At 37.2% G+C, this 24,525-nt stretch overlaps 1 protein-coding gene across 5 annotated transcripts in view; it reads right to left on the bottom strand.

Moving 5' to 3' along the window:
- Nucleotides 1–1,897: 1,897 nt before the first annotated feature.
- arhgap23a (Rho GTPase activating protein 23a) overlaps nt 1,898–24,525 on the bottom strand; it is an 83,468-nt gene continuing 60,840 nt past the window's right edge. For 4 of the 5 annotated variants that reach the window (XM_030140518.1, XM_030140516.1, XM_030140517.1 and 1 more), the window contains 13 exons: nt 23,551–23,859; nt 23,383–23,444; nt 22,425–22,543; nt 21,228–21,346; nt 20,980–21,132; nt 18,966–19,044; nt 18,792–18,865; nt 18,501–18,590; nt 17,131–17,256; nt 17,001–17,042; nt 13,789–13,882; nt 8,232–8,263; nt 4,816–6,201 (listed from right to left, as the gene is read on the bottom strand). In XM_030140518.1, the coding sequence (XP_029996378.1) occupies nt 4,816–6,201; nt 8,232–8,263; nt 13,789–13,882; nt 17,001–17,042; nt 17,131–17,256; nt 18,501–18,590; nt 18,792–18,865; nt 18,966–19,044; nt 20,980–21,132; nt 21,228–21,346; nt 22,425–22,543; nt 23,383–23,444; nt 23,551–23,859 (2,685 nt within the window). Of the gene's footprint in view, nt 6,202–8,231; nt 8,264–13,788; nt 13,883–17,000; nt 17,043–17,130; nt 17,257–18,500; nt 18,591–18,791; nt 18,866–18,965; nt 19,045–20,979; nt 21,133–21,227; nt 21,347–22,424; nt 22,544–23,382; nt 23,445–23,550; nt 23,860–24,525 lie in introns of all 5 variants that reach the window. The other variant, XM_030140514.1, reaches the window with a different exon arrangement.

The following is a 24,525-nucleotide window of genomic DNA, read 5'->3' as shown; positions in this document are numbered from 1 at the left end:
TCTGTCATGATGTGTTATGAAGTGTCCTCTAGAAACACAGGAAGCGTCAGGCTGCATGAAAGCTGCAGGGTGAGCTTGTGTCAGCAAACAAATATTCACAAAGCTGTTCTTGTGAGGATCCTGAAATGGGCAAGGCAGAGACATCTGAAAAAGGAGGAACATAGAGCTGAACTGTAGCCAGAGCAGAGGGGGGATGGGATATGATGGAGATGCTCATATGAAGGTTAACCTACGCTGGACTTAAACCTATTATGTCTTGGAAAAATATAATTCAATTAAAATGCAAATGAGACCCCGCCCCATTTCTGAAATATTTGCAGAAGCAGTAATGTTCCTGATGTCAAAGTCCAAATGTCTGCTGCAGATGGTGTCATCAAGCTCTGCATTTACAACATGTAGGCTTCAGAATGGGTCTCTTGTTGATAACATTCACAGATTTGATAAATATCCTAGTGGTCCACTAAGAGCTGAGACGGAGCCCTGGTAGTTGAGCTGAAGTTCTCTTGATGTGCGGAAGCAATCTGTGCCAGAGGGCCTGCGGAGACCTTATTCATGCGCAGCCTCTAGAGGGCAGCACCGAGCCGACACTTAGTGGTCTGACCTGCAAAACATTAGCCTCATCTATCTTCTGTGCAAAGCAGGGACACTCCACTGGCTTTACCCAGGGGCCACTTTTGCTAAATGTGAGGAAGCCAAGGGACCAGTTAAAAAATATATATATTTACCAGATAAAAGAAATAAACAGTAAAAGACTCATAACTCATTAAATTCTAAAAATAAATGACTTATTTAAATTAACCTGGTGCAAGGGCTATCACTAGGAAAAGCACAAATGGTTATTTTGCTGGATTTTAGTGAAATTAACTTGTATTTGTGAAGTAGGCGTCCACAGTACTTTACAATGTGTCACATTAACACACCGGTGGGGTTCAACATGTGGGCAGGAGCCAGGGATCAGTTTGTGGATGACCTGCTCTACTTAATGGAGGGGGTTGTAAATACTTTACATACATTTGCATATAAAGAGCTTAAAAAAAAAAGAAAAATCCTAGAATGTACAAAAAAATACTGACTTTCACCCTGTTCATACTTGCATGGGTGAAGGTTTGGGTTGAACATTAAACCAACACTTCCCTTCACTCATTCTGGTGAACTTTCCTGCACCGATTGGTGCCTTTTCTCTAAATCCACAAAAATATGACCCTTGTTCACATCAATAAGAGATTCCCTTTAATAGCTGTGTCTGCTCTTGTGCTAAACTTTGTGCACATACTATCTGTTTTGTGATTGTAGGAATTCGTATTGAAACTGACTGAAAAGAACATAATCAATTAAAACATGTTAGAGAATGAGACTTTGTTAAAGCCTTTTCTGGCAGGAAATTACTTTTGCCGCAAAATATTCAGTGGTTCCATGAGCTCATAATTCATTTTCATATTCTGGAAATAAAAAAAAAAAGCGCAGTGCTGACATACAGACCCGCCTGTTGGACATATTTGCATCTATGAGTAATAATAGTCTTAAAAATCCTGTTTTTTCTCTTTTTTTTATTGAATATTTGATATTTAGGGTGACTCATTCCCTGTATTTCCCCTTGAATTCTACTTCTATTTCCCGTAAGTTGAGTATCCACAAAAACAAGCACACATACGAGCAGATTTTAAACATACTTCTGTTTATTTACATCATATAACCTTGCTTTAAAGCACACAGCCATGAGGGAAATGGTTTCAGGCGGACAACCTTAAAGTCCAGTCATTTTCATATTAGTTATTATACTCAAAAGCAATTCCAAATGTACACAATACAATATGTTACATATGAAGAGAGTATGTACAAAAACAGTTTAAAAGGAAACACGAGCATCGCAGACAACACCTTGAATTGCTGAGTTTAGGTTTTTTTTTTCAATGAATGGTTCAGGAGTGTTGTCTGACTAATGCTGTTCCAGAGTAGGGGTTGTTAAGTAGGTGTACCATATTCACACACTGTGGATCACTAGGCAAGAGAGAGATGACCTCTGTTTTTATAAGAAAAGCAGCTGAGAGAATACTATGCCTCTTCCCTCTTAGCAGCATGGGTAATAGCTGTTAATGCCTGTGTTAGAGGCAAAGAGAGTGCATAGACGTGTCCTTGGCTTGAAGTGTGCTTTTTCTTTTTCTTTTTTTTTTTTTTTTTTACAGCCGCTTGTATTTATAATGTACACATCTTTGGGTCAGTGCCTACGTTTACCATCAACCACAGGAGAGTAGAGAGGGGTGAGGATGACCAGAAACAGTGAAAAGAAAGAGGAAAAAGAAGAAGAAGGAGTAGTAGTGACCATGGCACTGCAGGACAAAAACACATTCCAGAAATCAGGCACTTGTAGAAAAACTCTTGAGGTAAGACAAGACTATAACTTATTTAATATTATTATCATTATTATTATTACGGTCATGGTGATTCAGTTCCACAGTCAAGACAACAGCATTTTGTATTCACTCCCTCCAATGTACCATTTTTTGCAGTCAAGGAGGATTTTTTTTTTTTTTTGTATTTATTTTTCTAAGAGCCTGACCTTATGGAAAACTCCTCATCATGTAACCCCCTAAGGTAATAAATGCGCCGACAGATACAACCCTCAGAGGGGATGGGGTGAAAACATGTAGCTGACAACAGAAAGGAGTGAAAATGCGGCTGTTTTGTTGTAGTGGACGCACCGAAACAATATTTAGACATTCTCCAAAAGCGCTGCCAGGCTTCTCGTCTGTCTCCTATCCAAGTACTTTCCTCTGCTTGGTAAATATGAGGAGACGTGAGGAAAAAGACAAACGACGAGGCCAGACGTCTCACTGTGGGCTGAGCTGCCTGCAAACATCCTAATAATACACTCCAATAATTACCTGATTACACTTAGTTTCTTGCTACATGTGATAACTACAGAGTTTTGTGTACATCTTAGAGTATAGTCACCGGATACACTCACCTATAAGATAAAGGTTTTCTGCACAGTGCTGAGAATCCGAGAGAAAAGGCCATCTATGAGGAAATAAGGATCAGGTTTTATCGTGTTTTATCGTGTCTCCTTGGAACAGGTACACCCAAGAGGTGACATCACAATAATAGTACTTTTTTTTTTTTACTTTAATACAAAATATATATATATAATATTTATATATATATTGAATATAAAACAAAAAGAATATATTAAAGGAAACATTTCAAGTAACATCTTGAAAGAAACGACTGTGCACTTGTACGCACTTTTGTAAACCATAAAAAAAGAACTAAAAAAAGTAAAAACAAATATGATAACATAATAATTATATTTACAAGGTTAACTTAACAAGGCTTTGTACAAATGTTACAAAAAAGGTTTTCGACACCTGCACAATTAGACACAAATATTGTCGCGAAAACACACATAAACATTATTAACAAGTCGAGACATCTGTACTTTAGGATCTGCTGAGTTGAGTATAAATGACTGTTACAGTGTCGGTGGTCTGAGGAGTAACAGATTAGGAAGACTGACCAGCTCTGGCCTGAAAGTGGAGTTCCCTCTTGAAATGGTTTCAATGGTTTCGATTATTTTTTTAAAACTGGTTGTGAGGCTGAGTGTCTGTTTTCTCTTTTCTGGCTCATTAAAGGAGAGATTTTGCGAAATGACGTGCCGAAATCCACTTTGATAAGAAGCACCATTCTGTCAAGAACCAGGTGAGAGATGTGTTTTTAGCATCTCTCTGTGGTCACTTGATGGGATAAAAGCCTCAGATTAACGTGGTGTGTGAGCCAGACGGCAGGGAGAAGAAGAAAGGAAGAATTCTTGGCTGTAACGTCGATTGTGATGAGGTCTGGTTGTGTCTCTTGTTTCTGTGTTATCTCTATAAAAGCACTCATACGGGGAAAAAAAAACGCTTTGGCAACACTGGAATGCCCCTTGACATGCAAATGGAGCTTATAAAAAATATAAAGAAAGGTAGAGTGTGTGGGGGGGGCTGCTCCAAAGACAGGTTAATGGTTTTGATTGGATGTTTTGAAGTGGGGTTGTATGAAGTACTGATCCAGAGTCAGTGGTTTCAGGTTTACTACTGCTTCGATCAGATGTTAATTTAGATCCTAACAACATCCCATATTTGTTCTACATGCAGTTTGGTACGTGACCATATTATAGAAGCTGTAGATGACATATTTATGTAACTTCAGGAACATTTTCAGAACATTTAAGCCAATCATGTTTTTGTTTAATGCATTATTTTCTTAACTTGCAATGTGTCACTGAAAACACAGTATTTCTGATACTGATACTGCAGCTACACATTTGAGTTTTTCTGACAATTTCTGGGGTTTTAAAATATTGAGATGTATATGGTTAACTGTCATCCAGCCAAAATAATTTGAGATGTGATTTATTGCTCATTGAAGTGAATATCGAGGCAGCAGGAAACCAGCAAACTCATGTGTTCTGTGAGGTACAATTACTGTTAATGTCGAGGAGTCTCATTGCTTTGAGGAGTTCAGTTCACAGTTGGAAAGCGCTGTTTGACAGCAAAGTGAAGCGGTGAAATTATTCCGAATTAGCCTCAACTTAAAGTGATGCTTAAATTGCTGCTGATCTGTCACAGTACTTTATTTAGTGTCAGGTTCTAGTGTCTGGATCTGGATGTGCAAACTACTGCACTTACACTGTAATACACTGACTGATTCACATACAACCCCACTTCAGATCTCCCACTGTGACGCATCTGACAGTGAACCACAGCCCGACCTGCAGGGAGTCAGCGCTGCAGCCCGGACCCCCTTCAGGATCGGTGGGGTTGGGGTCAGACGGCGAGGTCACAGGTACTCGTGGAATCTAGAGGCGGGTGTTTGGCGTGCAGCCAGTCCTTGGTCGTCTGCGTCCTGAGGCAGCCGTGGTGCTTTGACCTGGTTTGAAGAAACAGGAGACAGGGGGAATTCGCTGACAGTCAGTGGGGGTCTCTTGTCTGAGCTCTCAGTTGGGGAGGCCACCACGGTGTGTCTTCGCCACGCCCGTCTCTTCCTACGCGTCTCGGGTGAAAGCGGTTTTCGCAGTCCAACGCTGCGCAGGTCGTCAGCCGAGCCCAGCAGTCGAGCTCTGACGTGGTCTGCCAGAGACCTGGTGTTCCCTCCTGGACCCGTTGGGCTGAAGGAGGCGGCCTCACCACCACCGCCACCACCGGGGGGCAGGGCAGGTTTGGGTCGGACTGGACGCAGGCTCTCCTGGCTGCTCCCCGAGGAGGGGTTGGTCCTGGAGGTGTCTTTCCTCCCTCTGCCCTCTGACCCCGGTCCACCTCCGTCACCCTGACCCAGCTCCAGCAGGTCCAGAGAGCGCGCCTTCGCCTTCTCCCCCTTCAGCTTCTTTCTCGCCAGGGTGTCACACTGGATCAGCTTGTGGGAGTTGAATGAAGGCCGCGAGTGGAGTTTGTGGGTGGTGGAGGAGGACGAGAAGGAGGACGATGAAGGCGTGGTGGACCGCGCTCCTCCTTCGTTCCTCTCCGCAGAGTCTGGTGTAAGGGGAGTGGGCGGGGCTAGAAGGTTTGTGGGTGAGAGCACGGGGGGTTTGTAGTGGGTGTAGAGGAAGCTGCGTGGGGGTGCTGGCTGTTGGGCAGGTGGGTGTTTATTCGGCCTCTCCTGCGTCAGAGAGCGAGAAGCGAAGCCGCTCTCATTGTCCGTCTCACTCACCAGCTCGCTGTGCTCGTCATCTGCATCGTCGCCCCTCCCCTCTGACCCTAAGCTCCGCCCCAGTGTGGAGAGTGTGGAGTATCCCGACACGATGGAGCGCGCGTCCTCCGGAGCTCGCTTCACCTCCACTCCCTGCCTTCCTTCAGCCTCCTCTTCCTCTTTACAGCACGGCCGACTGGGAATAACCGCCACCTCCTTTTCGACCTCCTCTTTCTCTCCGCTTTCTACAACTTCCTCATCTTCCTCTTCCTCCTCCTCTTCCTCCTCCTCTTCGTCATCATCGTCCTGCTCTCCCTCTGCGCGAGGAGCAGCGTCTCCTGTCGGCGACTCTGCGTCCTCTTCCTCCTCCGCCCCAAGATGTCCAGCTTTGATTGGCTCATGCTCCGAGTCGTCGTCGGTGCTGCTGCCCACACGGCGGGCGTTGTGGCGCTTCCTGCGTTTGCGGCCCGTGACAGCTGACATGATGGACAGAGTCAGGAAGTCCTTTGCTGTGAGGTCCTTCTTGGACCCCCATGACCCCTGGAAAAAGAAATGGGGATCAAGTTATTTTCATTAAAGATAATCAGAGACATCAATAACTTACATCTGAAACAAAAATACAGTCACAATAAAATGAAAAAACATTTGTTGAAATGTCTCTGGTGAATATCTAATCATCAAGTACAAAGTGACATTTAATAGATTAACTCTGTTTTTATTGTGGGTTTTCACACTGAACTCGAGAGATTATTGGATATCAATACTGATATTGATGATCGGGTTTATCTCTATAAATATATACACAAGTGCTATATGGCTGTGGGGGGAAAAAAAGAACAAATCACTAATTTTACTATTTATAATGTTAAGAGTGTTTGAGCAAAATAATATTCTATTGTTCTCTATTGTAAATATTGTGTATGATATATTTTAAAAGTCCTTCTTTAAAAGTATGATACACTGTGAACTGCACGCTGCAAATAAAAGTGTTAAAAAGTGCTTGAGCAAATATTGTAGAAACTGAAAAAAATGATATACTCCTATATTACAAATAGGATATTTATTTAGCAGAAAATGACAAAAATGTAGAGTTTTCAGACATATCACATAGCAAAGAAAATAGGTTGATATTTATTTTCAACCAAACAATAAATCATTAAAACCACATGGGCAGAAGTACTTCCTGGACATGATATTTTTACATGTAGACATATAAAAATGCCAAGAAAACTCCAGGATTCAGTCTTGTAACTTATTAAAACAGTCGTATTCTCATGGTTTGGTCACATTAAACCCAGTGAACATCATACTGTGTGATACAGCCTCAGCCTTACAGTGTAAACACTTCATTTGTTATTTGTATTTATTCCAAGTGGTTCATTAACATGAGGTGAACAGACTGATGATGAAAACTACATTTACATATGTGTGAATGGTGATTAATGTATAGTGTTCCTTCTTAAAACAAAGAAACTAAAGCAAAGGGAGTGTTTTGACTTGATGCCAAATGCATTGTCTGTTTTATAATTATCATAAGTATTAATCTGACCACATCAAGAAAATAAAGTCATTTTAAACATCTTAAAGTTTCCTTCGACACATGCAAGGATATATTAATATTTTCACTATGTAAGAGTTCATAAATCAGTACTTGATGGAATAACTTTGTTTTCCATTCATGGTTTTCATGCCTCTTTGCATCATTCCATGTCTGTCACTGATGTTGTTTCACGCCACTCCTGACATAAGAATGCAGCAGCTCTGCTTTGTTTGACGGCCTAAGATTGAGTGTTTTAGAACCAGAACTATATTTATGATGATTTCCAAATTGAATTTTTCACGAAATGTAACCTTTCCTAAGTGATTTGTCACCATTTATTACTATATCATCCAATGAATTTTCTATTTTTTTAAGTGAAAATCAGCAAAACAGCTGACTGTGTTGAACATTTTTCACCTAAATCTTGAAGAGAAAGAATTAAAATAGATGAAAATCTGTTCAGTCTGGTCACGTTGAAACTACAGAGACATCTCTTGACAAATAATGGAGTGAAATCTAAAAATCTTAAGTGATTTATCACCATATATTATAATATTATACTCTGAATTTTGCATGTTTCAGTGAAAATCATGTATTTTCCTATATTTAATTTACTGATAATGTACATGTTCATAAAAGCTCAGAGTAAAGTCAAAGATTATTCTATCAAACAGAGAAAACAGAACAAAAACTGACTTTTTCAACATAATCTATCATTAACTGAATATAACCAAGGACCTATTTGGAAAAGTATAGGGGATCTAATGGTGAATCAATGTTGTATAAAGATGATGGTGTTTCTGTGTTCATACGGAGCCTCTGAACGTCCAAATGGGTCATATCTGACACCGATGAAAAGCTTTGAAACTGAATTTTACCTAAAATATTTACATGTATTGATAGGATTAATGCTCCAGAAGTAATTTTTTGGTCACCACCATAACAACTGACCATTTCAAGCGTCTCGTTTTTCTCTAGAACTGAAGTGTGTGAAAACAGAATCATCTCAAACCGTGTAAAGATACGTTACCTTCGATTTCGCTGAATCACTGTTGGTTGAGTCTGGGGAGAAAAAGAGGAAAATAAAAACACCAGAGGGTCAGAAACACTGGCATGAACATTAGGCCAGAAGGGGCAGATCACAGTCACGGTGGAGGACGCAGAGGCAGTGGGTTGATCATCACTTTTTAAAGGACAAATCCACAATAAACAGCAGAAAACCACTGCTGCACCACTCTGATGTGGACAAGCTCTCCTGCAGATATACTTTTTCGCTAATTTGTGTCATGCATTTCTGTTTTTCTGCATGTTCTTTACCATCATGGATCAGAATTAAGCCATTACTAATGTATGATTCATGCATGATCAAACAATGACATACAAAAGCTACATCAAGTGCTTTTTTGAATGACGGAGATTAAAACAATGAAAACAGAACCAAGACATGATTTGATTTCCATTTCAAAACCCTCAACAGAAAAGGTGCTTTTTTAAAATATTCTAGTCAGAAACAGCACAGGCAACATTTAGAAAGGACTTGATTTTTACATTCAAACATGAAACAATCAAACATATTTTCTGGCTGCAATATCGTGTACTGTTATTACTGAAATAAAAAGCGTCTCTATGGTGCTGGAAGATGCACAGCAAGAAGCAGCGGCCATCTGTTAAATGTATGATGATAAATAATCAAGTGCTTCAAATGTTGTATTTGCTCTTTCTGACTATGACAAACACGGTAGGTTGTAATATTTTTGTTAATCAGGGGTTCATATCAGGTTTAATGGGGAAAAGCCTATTTTCGTCATCATTAATTGGGGTGAAACTCTTGTTAAATATGTTTTTTCCAAAGCAGTTAAGTGCAGCAGCAGTTTTTAACATTTTCTGTGTTTGCAAAATGCTAAATACATATTATATTTGGTTGTTAAATCTGTAGAACTCATCATCCTATGCGTCCTCTGACCATGACAAACCCCAGAACAAAGACACGGAGTCGAGTACACACTGGAATATGTATGTGGAGTAAAACAACGATCGGGAAGCAGGGAAAGTAAAACAGCATTAGGAAACCACGGCACACACTGATGAAATCACCGAACACTGATGACATCGATCAGCGACAGAAGCGAAGGGAGGCGTGAAGGCAGAAACGGCTGATTTCAGAGATTGAAAGTAAACACATTCCCGCACAAACACAGACGCACAACCACAGAAATGAAGAATAAGAAGCTCTCTGTCTGCCCTTCATGTGATGCACAGACAGTGTAGTATGTCAACATGCCTTAAAAACCCTGACAGAGGGGCTTTAGATCGAGCTGTTTCTGATGTGGCTCAAACATTCACCCCGTTTGTTTTATCGATGAACTATTTATAGACTAGAATTAAAGTCTGGAGTAGATTAAACAAACAGGAGTGACTTAAATCTTACAGACATTTATGCCAGTACGTGTAACTACACAAATCAACTCTTTAAGTTTAAGATTAAGTCTAAAAAGAAAGAACAAAAATAGATAAATGTGTAGTGATGCTCTTTCTTATCTGATACTGTATAAACAGTTTACTTGTCTTTTGTAACATACGTGATGTTGATAATGTTTGTTTTTGTTGGGTTTTTTTTTTCTGTCTTACATATTTTTCCTGTCCCTTTTATTTTATAATTCTCTGTAATACATGGAAAAAAAAGTTTAGTTTATTTATTAAGTCAGCTATGGAGAAAAAAACAAACTTGCACAGTATTCGCGGATAATTAAAGAAGTTCACTATTTAACAGCATTTACACAGGTTTTAACAAGTTAAATTTAAGACATTTCCAAACAACTATGAAAGCAATTTAAGTCTAATTTCACACCCATACTGTTAAAACAAGAGTAAAACAAAAGAGGTAAAAATTCCAGAATTACATACAAAGTAATGTCATTATTTAATTGTTTTTAATGTTGATGTTTCATGGTATTTTTTTGACACCAACTTCATAATCCAACCCATTTTTAAGACTGTTCAACAATATAAGCATCAAATTAAGTTTTTATTAGATTTTAAACTTTTTTTTTTTTTAAGCTTTTACAACTTTTTAAGGACCAATGAGTGGGTCAATCAATAGAAGAAACAGGACAACTTATTACTAAAATAAACTGCTACTATTATGAAGTAATTTATTAAACATATATTCATTTGGTGGGATGAGGTTCTCAAATTTTTGTTTTGTTGTTTTTCTGTTTTATATTGTGGCTAAATATCTTTGTGGGAAATTGGTTTGGCACTTTTTTCTCACATTACAAAACATAAACTAGTGAGCATGAAACAAAGATTTTGTGTTAAAATGTGTTAGTCCTACTGGTTTATGGTCTTACAGTTTACATGTATGATCTACTTAAATATGAAAACATCTTTTGCTGTTGAAATCTATACTTTTAAATAAGTCATTCAAGTTTCATATCATAGGCACCTATAAAAACTCTTCTGTAGTCATTATTATGATTATCATCCTCAGAACAGTGAACCTGTCATTTAATAAAAGAATTAACGGGGTCATAGGTCAGGAAATGATTCATCACCAAAGTATAAAACTGAAAAATCTTCTTATGTTTTACTTAAGAACAAAGATCACTGGGATATTTTAGAAACTGTTTAAAGAAAGGATACAAATCTTACATCAATATTAAGCACATATTCAAGTCTCTTATAAGGTTTAGAACAGGGCTGTCAAACTTATTTTAGTTCATAAATTTGATCTTAAGTGGGCCGGACTAGTAAAATAATAACATAAAAACCTATAAATAATCCAAATTTTTCCTTTTTTTTTCTACTTACAGATCACAGTGAATTTACAAATACACAAAATGTTTAGTTACAGGTATAATACTCTAGTAGGCTAATTGGTTAATCTAAATTGCCCATAGGTGTGAATCTGAGAGTGATTGGTTATTCGTCTATATATGTCCAGGTCATTATTGAAAATGGGACTCAGTTCTCAACTAACTTACCTGGTTAAATAAAAATAAATACTGTTAAAACTTTGGCGTTTGGAACTAAAATGAGTTTGACACCCTTGATCGTCGACATCTTCAGTGTAATTTTTGCACTTTGCAAATTCATCCCGCGGGCCGGATTGGACACTTTACTTAACACTCCTGCTTTAGAACCACACATCAGAAATGACGCCATCTGGAGTAAACCTGGAGCTAACAGAGCTGCGACTCAGCTGATTTACATGACACCGACTGAATTTGCCCGTGGGGTGAGTGGAGTGCGACAACAACAGAGACCGCCGGTGAAGGAGTGGACTCTCAGTGACAGAACATAGTTTACAGTACAGCGTCGCAGACAGAGTGCGTCCAGTCATCCGTTAATTCATTAGTCGGACTGGGGCGACACTGAAGTGCCATGTTCTTACAGAGACCTCCGTCTGACACTGAGAGGGAGACGTTGCCTTTCAGGGGGATAATGGAGACACAAACCATCACCGACATGACCAGTCTCACACACAAACACACTTCACTTTCACAATACGATGCACTGACTTGGCTGTACACTCACACACACACACACACATATTGCCAGGGGAGTTCCCATCCTACCGCAGTGGCTGCTCCACAGGCTCAGCTGAGAGAAGGAAATGCAGAAACGTACAGAAAAAGTGAAAGATGAGCAACGTTGAGGGGAAAAAGAGGTCAGCAGAAAGGAAAGAAATACAGGCACGCTATCGAACACAGAAACACACCAAGTCCTAGGACTTCATTTTTTATGCTGCGTTCTAGTTCTGCGGGAAAGTAGGGAATTCTGGCTTTAAACTGGGACGGACTCTGAAGGACAAACCCCTGTAGTTTCCTCATTTCATGCAAACATGGCAACAAAACCATCAATGCTTTTAACTTGCAGTGTTGGGAAGTAACTAGTTACTTATTGTCACCTTTCTAAAAAAAAATAATTTTTTTCAGAATTTTCAGGAAACAAAAAACTTGAGCAGAAATTGAGGATTGGGTGATTTAAGCAAAAAAGTAATTTCTGTAGGCAATTATTTTAGAAATCAAGGATGCACAGTTAATCGAATCAAAAGACTGCAATTTAAAGGTCCAAATTTAGACAGATTTCAAAGCAGAAATGGGAAAGAAATCAAACATAACCTCTATTGTCGGGTGATATTTTGGATTTAGTCGATGCTGAGCTGAGAGAGAGGGGTTCGGTGTAAAATCATGGAGTAAAGTGCCAACACATGCAAATCCCCGTTGTAAATAATCGTGTTGGGTGCTGGGTAATTAGTATAACAAAAGCCAAACAAGAAAAAAAAATCTGCACATCAGTGTAGCTCCCATGTTGGGGTTTATTTCAACCGTGACGTGCTTGAAATGTTGCTTGAAACAAACTCTAACATGGAGCTACACAAGTGTGAAGAGTTTTTTCTTGTTCTACAGTATAAACCACCACATTTTTAATATTTTTTTTTCATTTCTATGCCACTTAAAGTTCTTGAGTTTGACATTTCTAAATGAGTTTTCTAGGAATTTTCCTCGATAAAGAAACAATCAGGCTCAAATGTGAGTATTGCTCTTGTAACTGTCAGAGGAACAGTTTTTTTTAGTGTTAGTGTTTCATATATTTCATGCTGGATTTATACAGTGATTTAAAATTTATCAAAATGTATCATAAAAAGCAAAAAAAATGGTACATGGTGAGTTTAAGACATACCTGTAAACCAATGCTTGGTTTGGAATTAACGCTTTGTGTAAAGTTTATACTATATGTGGATCACATGACTGGAGCAGAAATAAGCAGCACTAAGGCATTATGAATTAAAGCAAAAATTGATATGGTTGGAGACGTATCTCAAAGATAATGTTAAGTCCACACACAAGAGGCGCAAAATGATGCATGATGTTTATTGTCTATGCTGTATTTAATACTATTTTATGTGCTTACTTAGACACTGTGATGTATTTTGGACTCTTTATTGGGCATATATTAAACCATCCACTGCTATATTATCACTTTGGGACCTGTCTATTTCCTGGCATTAGCCAAAGAGATTTTCAAAGACTGAAATATGCATTAATTATTTGATATTTTTTCATAGTTTTTACACTGTCTTTCAACAGTGCCTACAAGAGATAGAGAGAAATAAATGTGGTCTTTGTTTTGTTGGACCAGTGTAGCTACAGCGCTTCATAACATCACTATTTACTCCTCACCCTACTGGGAAGCTGTAGGAAAAATGTTACAGGAGTAAAGAAATGTTGACTACGCCAAGGCAGGTGGTCATATCTTTCAATACTGGAAATTCAGCTATATTTTCCTTTTTAAGTCAGATACATTTTTAGTAAAAATAACAGTAATTAGTGTAAGATTAGTTTTATGTTTTAGGAGTTTTTGCCCTGTTAATAACACTGATTTCATTACATTTTTGATAAGGTAATTACATTTCCATAGGACTCTTCCCAACACTGTTTCCTCTCATAATAGATCTAACTGTATTTATAATATGTACAAACTCTGACTGTAATCACACGTTCCACTCGAACGCAGAACGCAGCATTAACTCATCTAGCGAGTGCTAACGCTGATGGACTGACAGCATTAAGCAGCATGCCCACCTGAGGCCTCCCCCAGCAGGGCGGTCCTGCCGATGTTGGACAGCAGGTGGTCGATGTTGGGGGCCGGCTGAACGTCCTCCGTGTCCACCGGTGTCTGGACACACACAGAAAACCAAAAGCTTTCAGTTACACAACAAGTACAAAATGAATCATTGATAAAAATGAATCATTAATCGAAATTTTGGAAAAGATGTGGAGCAAATAATGCATACTGATGAGCAGGATTAGAAGGATTCAGATCTTACTTAAGCTAAAAATACTGCAGTAGCGACATTACTTATATACACATGTTAATTTATATGGATAGCACTAAGTATGTTGTAAAAAATCCAGAAAATTCTTGAAATCCTGTAAAAGAATCTGGTAGAAAACACTATCCTCTAACAACAGACACCTGGATGTTGAAAGTGAAGTTAAATTTTTCAGAGCGGAAAAACTATGAGTAAAATGATCTGGAAAAAACAGATGCAGCTCAGTGACAAGTATTTGCTGAGTATTAGAAAAGCTGTTGACATGTCATGTGATCTGTCTCATCCAATGAGCTTCCAGTTTGTAGAACTTCCCTCAGGACGGTGTTTTAGATTACACAAAATCCACTAAAACATTTACTAGAAATCTTGTGCCATTATGGTGTTAAATTGTTGAACTGGTTTAATGATCTGTAACTGAACTGAAGCTCTTGTTCTTTATTTATATTTATGGGGAGATTATATTTGGGTATATCCTGTTTCTCCATGTGTACTACCTAACCTAACCTTAAAAACCTTGCTTAAGTATAAGTATTTAAGTATTATATCAGCACAATGTACTTGAATTATGAACAGCAAAACCACTTATTATGTGCCTGACACTGTTTTATTATTACATCATGTGTTTTTGGATTCATTTTACCAATGTTTGATGTTGGACTAATTTGCGCTACTTTATGAACTGTTGGTAGTTTAATCTACAGCGACGCATCATATTCTATAAGATCATCATATATTTGTGGTGTCGCTGTCCTGTGAGAGTCATGTATCTGTGAAGAGTTAACTTTTCATTAGATGAGAAACAGCCCTATTTTCAGCTGTGACTGTGTGTTTTGTGATGGATCTAACACTATGTTCAGACAGCAGGTCTTCATGCACAATTCAGATTTTTTAGTGAAATCCAATTTTTTTTGTGTGCTCGTTCATATTACACATTAAAATGCAACTTCTATCAGTTTTGAGTATGAACTGAATGCAACCCTGAAGTGACCCATATGCACAAAAGAGGTCCTGACATAATATGTGATCACGCAGGCATGGACTGTGTTTATGGAAGTAAATATGGAGGCATCTCGTCTCGGTGCAGAATTGTGATGTTTGTCGCATTTCTTTTTTTTGTTATTTTATTTTTACCTCCGCTAGGAGGTATTGTGATCGCTTTGCTTTGTGTGTTTGCGTGTTTGTTTGTTAGCAAGATAACTCAAGAAGTTACAGGCGGATTTTCATGAAATTTCAGGACATGTTGATACTGGCACAAGGAAGAAATGATCAAATTTTGGTGGTGATTGGGGGGGAGGGATCTGTCTTAGCGGAGGTCTGCGCTCTCTGAGTGCTTTTCTTGTTAGTGTTTGAATTCTGTACAATACAAACGTAAGGGACATTTGGGATACATTGACCATAAAAAACCTTTGTGACTAAGAACTGATTTTAGTAATGTGATGCTGAAATGAAAATTGTCCATTTCTCCCATTTATCAAGACACTGCTCTTCTTCAGTCCTCAATCTAAGGGTCAGAATCTCCATCTCAATATTTCACGATTTGTGGCCAGTCGTTAGTTGTAGGTTGTTCTAATCTGCACCATTTTTTGGTAATAGCCTTTTTACAGGCTGCTAATAGTGTTTTAAACAAATATCTATCATTTTTAATTACATTATTACCAATAATATATCTGAAATATGTCACCAAACATGTTTTAGGTATTGCATAACCCAATATCTTAACAGTGGTTAGTCACATTTCAGTGACGTAAAGGTCAGATAAATGTGACCCGGCCGTTCAGACTGGAGCCGCATTGCAAAATATCAGATATGTATCGGATTTAGGACCACATATGAAAGTGGCCTGGGTCAGATTTTAAAAAAAACATTGAATTTGTCATGTTCACACTGTCTTTAACAGATCAGATAAAGGTCACATATGGGCAAAAAAACTGGATTTGGGCCACATTTGCCTGCAGTCTGAACGTAGCCTAAGAGGATTTTTAAAGAGTTTGTTTAGATCAAAAAGAAGGAAATCAGGGAAAAATGTCAACTTTTAGTTCAACACGAACATTCACAGGAAATACACAGCTTGTATCTGACAGGAAGGTGAGCAAAAACCACAAAAGAAGCAAAAGCTGTAAAAACCACAATAGTAACTCCACTAATTTAGAGTCAGAATTAGTGATATATGTCTATTAAAAGCCTACAGTCATTTGGTGTATAAATCAAATAATTTAATCCATGTTGGAGTATAGTCAATGTTCTAATCTTCAGATGATTTCTTTGCTTTTCATCAAAAAGATAAAACTCTGAGATCAGTGAGGATGTAATTAGATTTCATCTTGCGTTACACATTGCATTAGTTTTATCAAAGACCTTAATCAACCAGTTACACAATAAAAAAATAAATAAATCAGAAATCGTCAAAAATGTTCTGTAAACTGTAAACCCCTGAATCGAAGTCATGAATAAGTGAAGGTCAAGTTAATTGTTATATTTCCTGAGTGAATCAGTTTTTAATTAGTGACTGTCTGTGCTATAAAATCATGCTATTCAGGTGAAATAATGAATATGTATTTGTTTCATAATGAAGTAGACTGCTTCACAAAGAACTAGACTAAAATCTGAGAAAGTTAGAGGCTGTTCTAGTCATTTTGATGTGAAACAGACCAATGATTCACCTATAGCCAGATTTTTCTCCCCAAAACTTTATAACTGTAAACATGATTGACACTTTCCTGAAAAGCTTTAGCCAGTAAAAAATATCAAAATTAGTTATTTTTAATGGGTTAAATAGGTGAAATGACTCCCTTCTTTCAGATTATTAAACATTTAAACCTTTTTTTTTTTTTTTTTTTTACATGTATTTAAACCTTTTTCCTTGTTGTCTCATGAGATTCTGTATATTCTTTTATTATTACTGCCCCTGTAGCACTTTAAGGGATTATTTCAGTGTCTAAAATGTCATTATTGAGATCATACCTTTTCATCCTTGTCGAGCTCTTCATTAAAAAACCAGGTGCACTACAAAAAAATACATGAAAACAGTATGAAGATACAGTGACATGCAAGGGATTATTTCTGATTTGTGCATTCGTGCAACAGTTCTCACATGTTGGATGAGGGTTTCTACGATCTTATAGCGGTCCGGCATGTGTGTGACCATGTCTTTCATGTTGTCCTCAGACGTCCGAACCAGAGTCGGTCCAAACACCAGAGCCAGGTTCCGGGGCTCCATCTAAGAAACGAACACAGAAAACATAAATATTAACGTCTGAATTATTACCTAATCACACTGTTGCATTTACATTGGTCTAAAAGCAAAATAATTTCAGAATAAAAAGTAATGGAACCAAAATTCAGTCACTAATAAAGAAATATTAAGTCAAAAGTGCTGGTGCAGGTATAGTTTTCAAGCTAACAGTACTGGGTCAAAATGTGAAATTCTATGAATTAATGAAGAAATGGGTTTATCTCTGAGCTTCCAGTTCTACTTTTACATACATACTAACATTTCACCATCACTCTGAATTTGACATGTATCGTGTATTGGTGGATGTTCCAGCTTTTCTGAATAAAACATTTATCAATTCATACATGTGGTATATGCTGATATTCTGGTTTTGTGAGGATTCTGTGGACATTTGGAAACTAAATTAATCTAATTTGCATGTTTTACTGCATTTTTGACAGTTTATAGCTAAAGTAGAGACAAAGAAAAATCAATATCTCTGATTAGACGGAGAAACATTACGATGGAGGATATCAATAGGTTTATTGATATCAGCAAATACTGAAAATCACACAGTGGAGGGTCTGCCAGCAATGGAAAAACTGAAAAAACACTACTGTCAGAGTAAATATTCATTGATTATATAAACAACCTTACTGGATTATTGTCTTTTTTTTTAAATTAGGGTAAAAAAAACTGAATCTAAAAGGAAATGTAAATGTAGTCAGCTTTTCCACTTTACAATAAATTCACTTTTAGTGTTAGATTTATCAATTATGCAAATACACATAAACCTATATACATATGTAATAAACCTAATTATATATCTTGAAAACATTAGCCAACCAGGAGTTTTGTCATTTGTTTTCCATTTCATATTTAGCACAGTTTATTTCTAAATTAGACCACTGTTTTTGACATAATCCCGATTTTTTCACAAAATTGTCCCCATTCAGCTATACAAAAAGTCAGAAAAATAACATGTTTTATCATTATTTGCACATTGCCTTCATTTGTTTGACCTGTGTTCTTTTAATGCATCTTATGTTTGTTAAGTGGAGACGTTTTGATTGTGTACCTTAGTCTAATATTTCAGTCAAGGGTTTTGTACATGTAAGTTCAACTGTCAATAACTCTTCTTCTTGCACAATTATACTACAGACAGGATTATTATCTGTATACAAGTGAAATTTCAACATGGTGACAGCTCCAGGTGATAGATTTTCCATGAAAAACAAACATTTACTGACCTTATTCTTGTCTGAGTGGTCAGCTACAGTCTTCAAGTGACCAACCAGGAACTTTAGAGTGTGATAATAATGATCTGGAAGGTCTCGGATCTGCAGAAGGAGTAACAAGTCCTTATTAAATCACATTAGCCTCCATGCTTTGGTAATATTATTCATCATACTACTACAACTCAGGAATGATGAACCTGCTGAACCTGTCAAACATCTCCGACTCACACTGAATTATTCACACACATCGTAACTAAAAATGATCCTGTTTGGAATCATTCATGAGCAAAAACAAACACGCACCAGTTTCTTCATGGTCTTGAGCCTGTCAGAGGCATTTTCCATCCGATTGGCGTCGATGAAATCGTTGTACTTATCTGTAAAGACATTACAATTATAAGAGTTTTCATTGGAACGCCCTGCAGAACCAGGCAGTGGGACGTGAACGCAGGCTTGTTCCAACTTGCACGAACTCACCGTTTGTAAAAAGCGGCTCTGGAAGTTTCCTGAAGAACGATTTGAGTAAACTGCTAACTACGTTAAGGTCCTGCCACTTCTGCAGAGGTGAAGACAAGGACAAGAGAAGAAAGAGTAAATCTATTATTTCAATCTCTGCATCCACATTTTCAGTAAACATTTGGCTTTGACCTTTTTCAATAGCAGATATTTTGACTTGTTAATGCAGAAATTAGAGAAAAGCACTCAGAATCACTGCAAAAAAAGGCTGCATCATTAACAAACAGGGCTCATATACCCATTTTAAAGAATTTCACGGGCTGATAATATCATTTTTATGAATGTGTATAATCTATAAGTACATGGGCATAAGTCGACTCAAACTGTAGCACAAATATTTTTCATTTTCACTGTAAATATTCAAAATAACTCAAACTAAATTATTTTTAAGGATTGTAATACTATAGAATAACAAGAAACAACACATTCAAAAGCCTACGTCCTGAAAAACCCCAAAGAAAACATGAATGCAGCAGTAAAATGAATCCAAAATATTATAACAATAGTAAAACACTGACTTAGACCTCCTTCTACTTCTTGCTGCACAATGAATAAGTCGGATTTTGAACAATCAATTTATACTAATAGTGGAGTATTTTCTCTGTGTATTTGTACTTTTACTGATTTGTATATGTCTATATTTGTTTGCATCAGTACTGTGATCTGTTCACACTGGAATCTGACATTGGTCACATTTAATAACATGACCAACCAAACATAAAAACAGATCTGCGCACTAAATCAGACTTGAGCCCAAAAGCTGGCAGTGTGAATGTAGCGTAAGTGAAGCAAGTTGTGATGAATATCCATTTATTGTGATGTAACAGTCACATAAATTCTGAAATGTTCAGACTAACGTCACATCCAGGCTGATTCCACATGTGGTCCTTAATCAAATACAGAACTGAAATGTTTCAGTGTGACCTCAGTCTGAACAGTCATTTCATAATTCATACACTTTTCCATCATTTCTCATGGAGATTCGTCACATCCCTGCATAACTTGCGATACATTCACACTGCCAGCCTTTGGGTTCAAATCTGATATAAAAGATCAGATTCACAAACACATATGGAAGTGACCCAGATCAAAATTGAAAAGATCAGATTCCATGTGATTTATGCTGTTCACACTGTCATGGAAACACAGATCTAAGTGAAAATGTCAGATTTTGGTCACTTTTGCCTGCAGTGTGACCGATACAGAAAACTAGCACAAAGAAACTACATTTATTTCAACTAAAAATAATAAAAATGACAGTTAAAAACAGAAGATCTAAAAAACAATAAACAATGAGCAAATTAATTGCAATAAGAATCACATTTACTTTCATATTCCTGAAATCCTAATTATGTATAAGAACATTATTATTACCATTGAGTTTGTATGGTTTTTTTAAAAAAAAAATTTAACACAATCAAATACTGGTGGTCCCCTCAATATATAACATTGTATTTGTGAGCATTTTCCTATTGAATTTGTGAACTTCACTGGTGGAAACACATCCTGACAGTGCTGGGGATGTCACTGTCAGATTCCAATCCCCTTGTGTTAATAAGACCGGATTTTCACATATACATTAAAGCAATACAGGAGACTGGTTGGATGTGAGAGCTTCCTGTCTCGTTCAACGCTGTCGAAGTGTATCTGACAGTGACAGTCCAGGCTGTCAGGATGCATTCTACCTACTTGGGAAGATGAATCGAATTGAAAGCTCTTCCACAAATATTGTTTATCAGATAGAGATAACAGTCGGTAGTTTTGTTGATAAAAAACCCACTTTTCAGTTTCTGTAAATCAAGGTGTGTCTCGTAAGTAAATGACTATAAAAGTCGTCAGTTCTGCAAAATTAAAGTAAAACTGAAACTATTTGTGTACTAGAAAGAAAAACCAAACTGGAAGACTAAATGAAATGAATAAGTAAAGGTGTGAACAGTAACCCTCAGGCTGTTATTTTTCATTTTGTGTGCTGTACCTCCTCCGTAGGGTTGATGTCGACACCCTTGTTGAGCTGGTCCTGGAGCATCGACACCATGGCATTGTTTCCTGGGACCCTGTAGATCCCCGTGTACTCCAGACCCATCTCCTCCACCAGACCACAGCAGATCTCCACGATCATGGGGATGAACTGGAATGGAAGACGCAAAGACAATTCACTCACAAAAATCGGAGCTGAATCTGTATTACTGCTTCCAGGTGGATGTAAAGGATCCTGAGACTTACCTTGTTATTAGCACCTGGTTGACACTCCTCCAACCTTACACCAAACGCTTTAGGTCCAGCCTTCTTTGTTTTCTTTATGATGTTGATGCCCCATGGAGATTTAGGAGGACTGCTCTCATCTGTAGAGAAAATACACAAAAACGTCAGATCTCAATATTATTTCTAAGCCATGATATTAAGAGCAACATAGCAGAACACTTAAGACAAAAGATTGTTCTCTATCCTTTATCAGATTCATTCATTTCTAATGTTTCATCAAAACAATGATATAAATGCTAGTTTGAGAGGGTTAGGGGAACAGGAATTCAAGAAAAAGTCATGAGAGAATTTACAAGACAAAGTGATGATCTGATATTGTGTTTCTTAAATATTGAGGAAATAACTGTGAATTAAACATTTATTTTAGCCAAAAATAGAAATGGTTTTAAACAAAATTCAATCATCTGATTCAATTAAATGTTCATATGAATTATGTGATAGTGACTCATTAAACTGAACTTTTTTTAATATATGGTTTTTCTAATTTTGGGCAAATAAATTAAACTAAAGAACACATGTAACAGCACTTATAAAAAGTGAAAAATACATTAATGTAATTGCTTCTGGGTCATTTCTTCATGTTAACATTAATATTTTCAGTGATGTTTAGTATTTTTTATCATTAGTTCTCTGCAAATCTTTTTTTATAATAAAGCTGATTTTGTATTATAGTTTGAACATGGATAATTTAATCAATATTTAATTCAGAAATTGAACTGGAACCTTGTGAAATGGAATATAAACATCATGAAATCAGTGACAATAGTCAGCCTAAACCAACAAGGTAAGTTTTCATGTTTTGTCCCTGAGCAGATGTTAAAAAGGCCCCATAATAAGTGCGGGAAAAAAACCTGCAATGAAATAGAAAAATCCTGAACAAAACAGTTAAAAAAAACATCAGCAACAATCTATAATACATGTGAAACTACTGAGTCACAACAGGAAGGAACAGCTTCAGTTTCTATTCATGACTTCGTTAGGGGAGTTCCACCTCATGGTGAGTGAATGTGGAATTCACTTTCATAATAAACAAGTTTTATTCCAAAATGAAAGTTCACCAACAGATAATAATATTGTTTGTTGTACTTTTGTGGTATGAGTAATATGTATAACACTATCGTACGTACAGAAATGTTCCAACTTCCCTTGATGACTAACCTTTGCCCTCTGGTTTCGGGGAACGTGGCGCCCCGGCTGCATTTTCCGTTTTGGCGAGTAGGAAGGGAGGTTTCATGCGGGGCATTCTGGGAGATGAGTCGGGTTTGCTGCCTGTTGGACTGCAGGGGGAGACAAACACACAGGTTAAGCTGTTGTATATGGCAGTGATGAACTCAAAACTTACATTCAGAAGTAGAACATCATCGTTTACATTGAACAATTATTAACATGAAAGTAAAATATTGACAGTCACTAAGAGATGGTTTAAGTCAGATGCCTCATGTAGAAGAATTCCAATTACAATTTATGAATTGTTATTTTGGTTGAATTTAAATGATGCTTAATTCTCTTGCTCTTACAAACAATAAAAAGCATGTTTCAAGAATAATACAGAATCATATTTGTGACTCTGTAATGTCTAATAAAATTAAAATCATTACTTCATTAATAACTTATTCTGGATATGTGTCTATCTTCCAATGATCTCATTTAATTTATTTTCAATCTGTTTTTTATGCATTCATTTTATATATTTATATTTTATTACACATGTTGCTTTTCTGTTTGTTCCTGACATAATCTATACGTGTTAGATTTTGTTGTTTCGCCCATAAAGTTGGGATGAAATATTTTGACCTTTTTTCATGAAATGGTTGTGACAATGAGATTTATTCTTAACAGATAAAGTGTAACCAGGACTCAGTATGTAATCATTACATATGGTCAAAGGTAATTACTGATGTGTATAGATAGGAATAAGAAGAGGAATGTGTCTGAAAAAACTTTATCGGCGTATATACTTTATATGCATCTCATTTTACTTTATTTTTGGGTTCTGTAAATACTGTAAAAAGTCGAAAAGATGGATCACTAACAAAGGATGACTGTGTAAACTATTGCAATTATTTAACTCTATAAGAAAACTTAAAACTGAATAAATAAAAGTAGGTTTTCTCACCTCTGTTTTCTGTAATCATTCAGTTTCTTGTTGATAAGGGCCTGTCTGGAGAAGCTAAACTCCTGCAACAGATAAACACATGTCCATTATGATTCAGCTTTATTTTCTAATTAATCCATTAGTTCAGATTCATCGTCAAAAACTTGAGGTAAAGGTGCGTCCTCTGACCTCGTTGTCTGTCTTGCTGTTCTCCCTGATAACTTTAATCCAGTCCAGCATGTCCTCCCGGTCCTCCGCCTGCAGCAGGTATTCACAGAAGTCCTGGGTGGTCAGGCGCAGGGCATGTTTACGTTTGGTCTCGCTGTACGCTATGTCCACCAGGCAGCCCCGGATGCTGATTGGCTGCTCATCCTCTGCCCCGCCACCGATGGTCGCGCCGCGGAGCACCGCCTCCCTCTTGTCCTTGTAGAGAAACAACGAGTGGGAGCGAAGAACGGAGAAAACTCGCTTCCAGGGACGCATACCGCTGCCAACCTTCTGTGGAAGACAATGAAGAACACAGGTGAGTCCTGGTTTAATTTAACGCTTTTCAATAAAATGCTGCACTGAAATATAAACAGAAGATATTTTACTTGTGCATTTCCATTTGATGCTACATTATATTTTTATTCGGTTACATCTCAGAGCCAAATATTGAATTTTGTACTCCCTTACATTTGTCTGACAGCTTTATTGTCTTTTCAGATTTAGTTTTTCCATCTCCTTCCTGCTCAATGAAAACCAAATATATTACTGTATATGGACAAAAATATTGCTACAGCTGCTAGAATTTCACATTCCTGTTGATTTGCTATATTATCATGATAAAAATGTCAGCTGTCCTCAACCATTACCTATAATAAATATGAATCTGTATTTAGTTCACATTTTAAGGCCTCTTGACCCTCTAGGGAACTAAATTGCAATGGAAAAGGAATTAATGAAGGAAAGAATAAGCAAATGATTTAAGTTTAAAGGAGGATTTTTCTTGTCAACGTGAACAAAATTAACTCTAAAGATGAGATAAAAATGTTTATTGCAAAATTATGCCCCAATATTAAACTATAGTATGACATTTTGCATTATTGCTTTATTTCCCAGCAAAGAAACACTTGAATTCAACATGTCCTAATGTTTTTATTCATATGGTGTAAATCCAAACGT

The sequence above is a fragment of the Sphaeramia orbicularis genome, chromosome 8 (assembly GCF_902148855.1).
Source record: "Sphaeramia orbicularis chromosome 8, fSphaOr1.1, whole genome shotgun sequence".
NCBI lineage: Eukaryota > Metazoa > Chordata > Actinopteri > Kurtiformes > Apogonidae > Sphaeramia > Sphaeramia orbicularis.
Note: the sequence above shows the minus strand (reverse complement) of the source record. Positions and strands in the feature narration are given on the sequence as shown.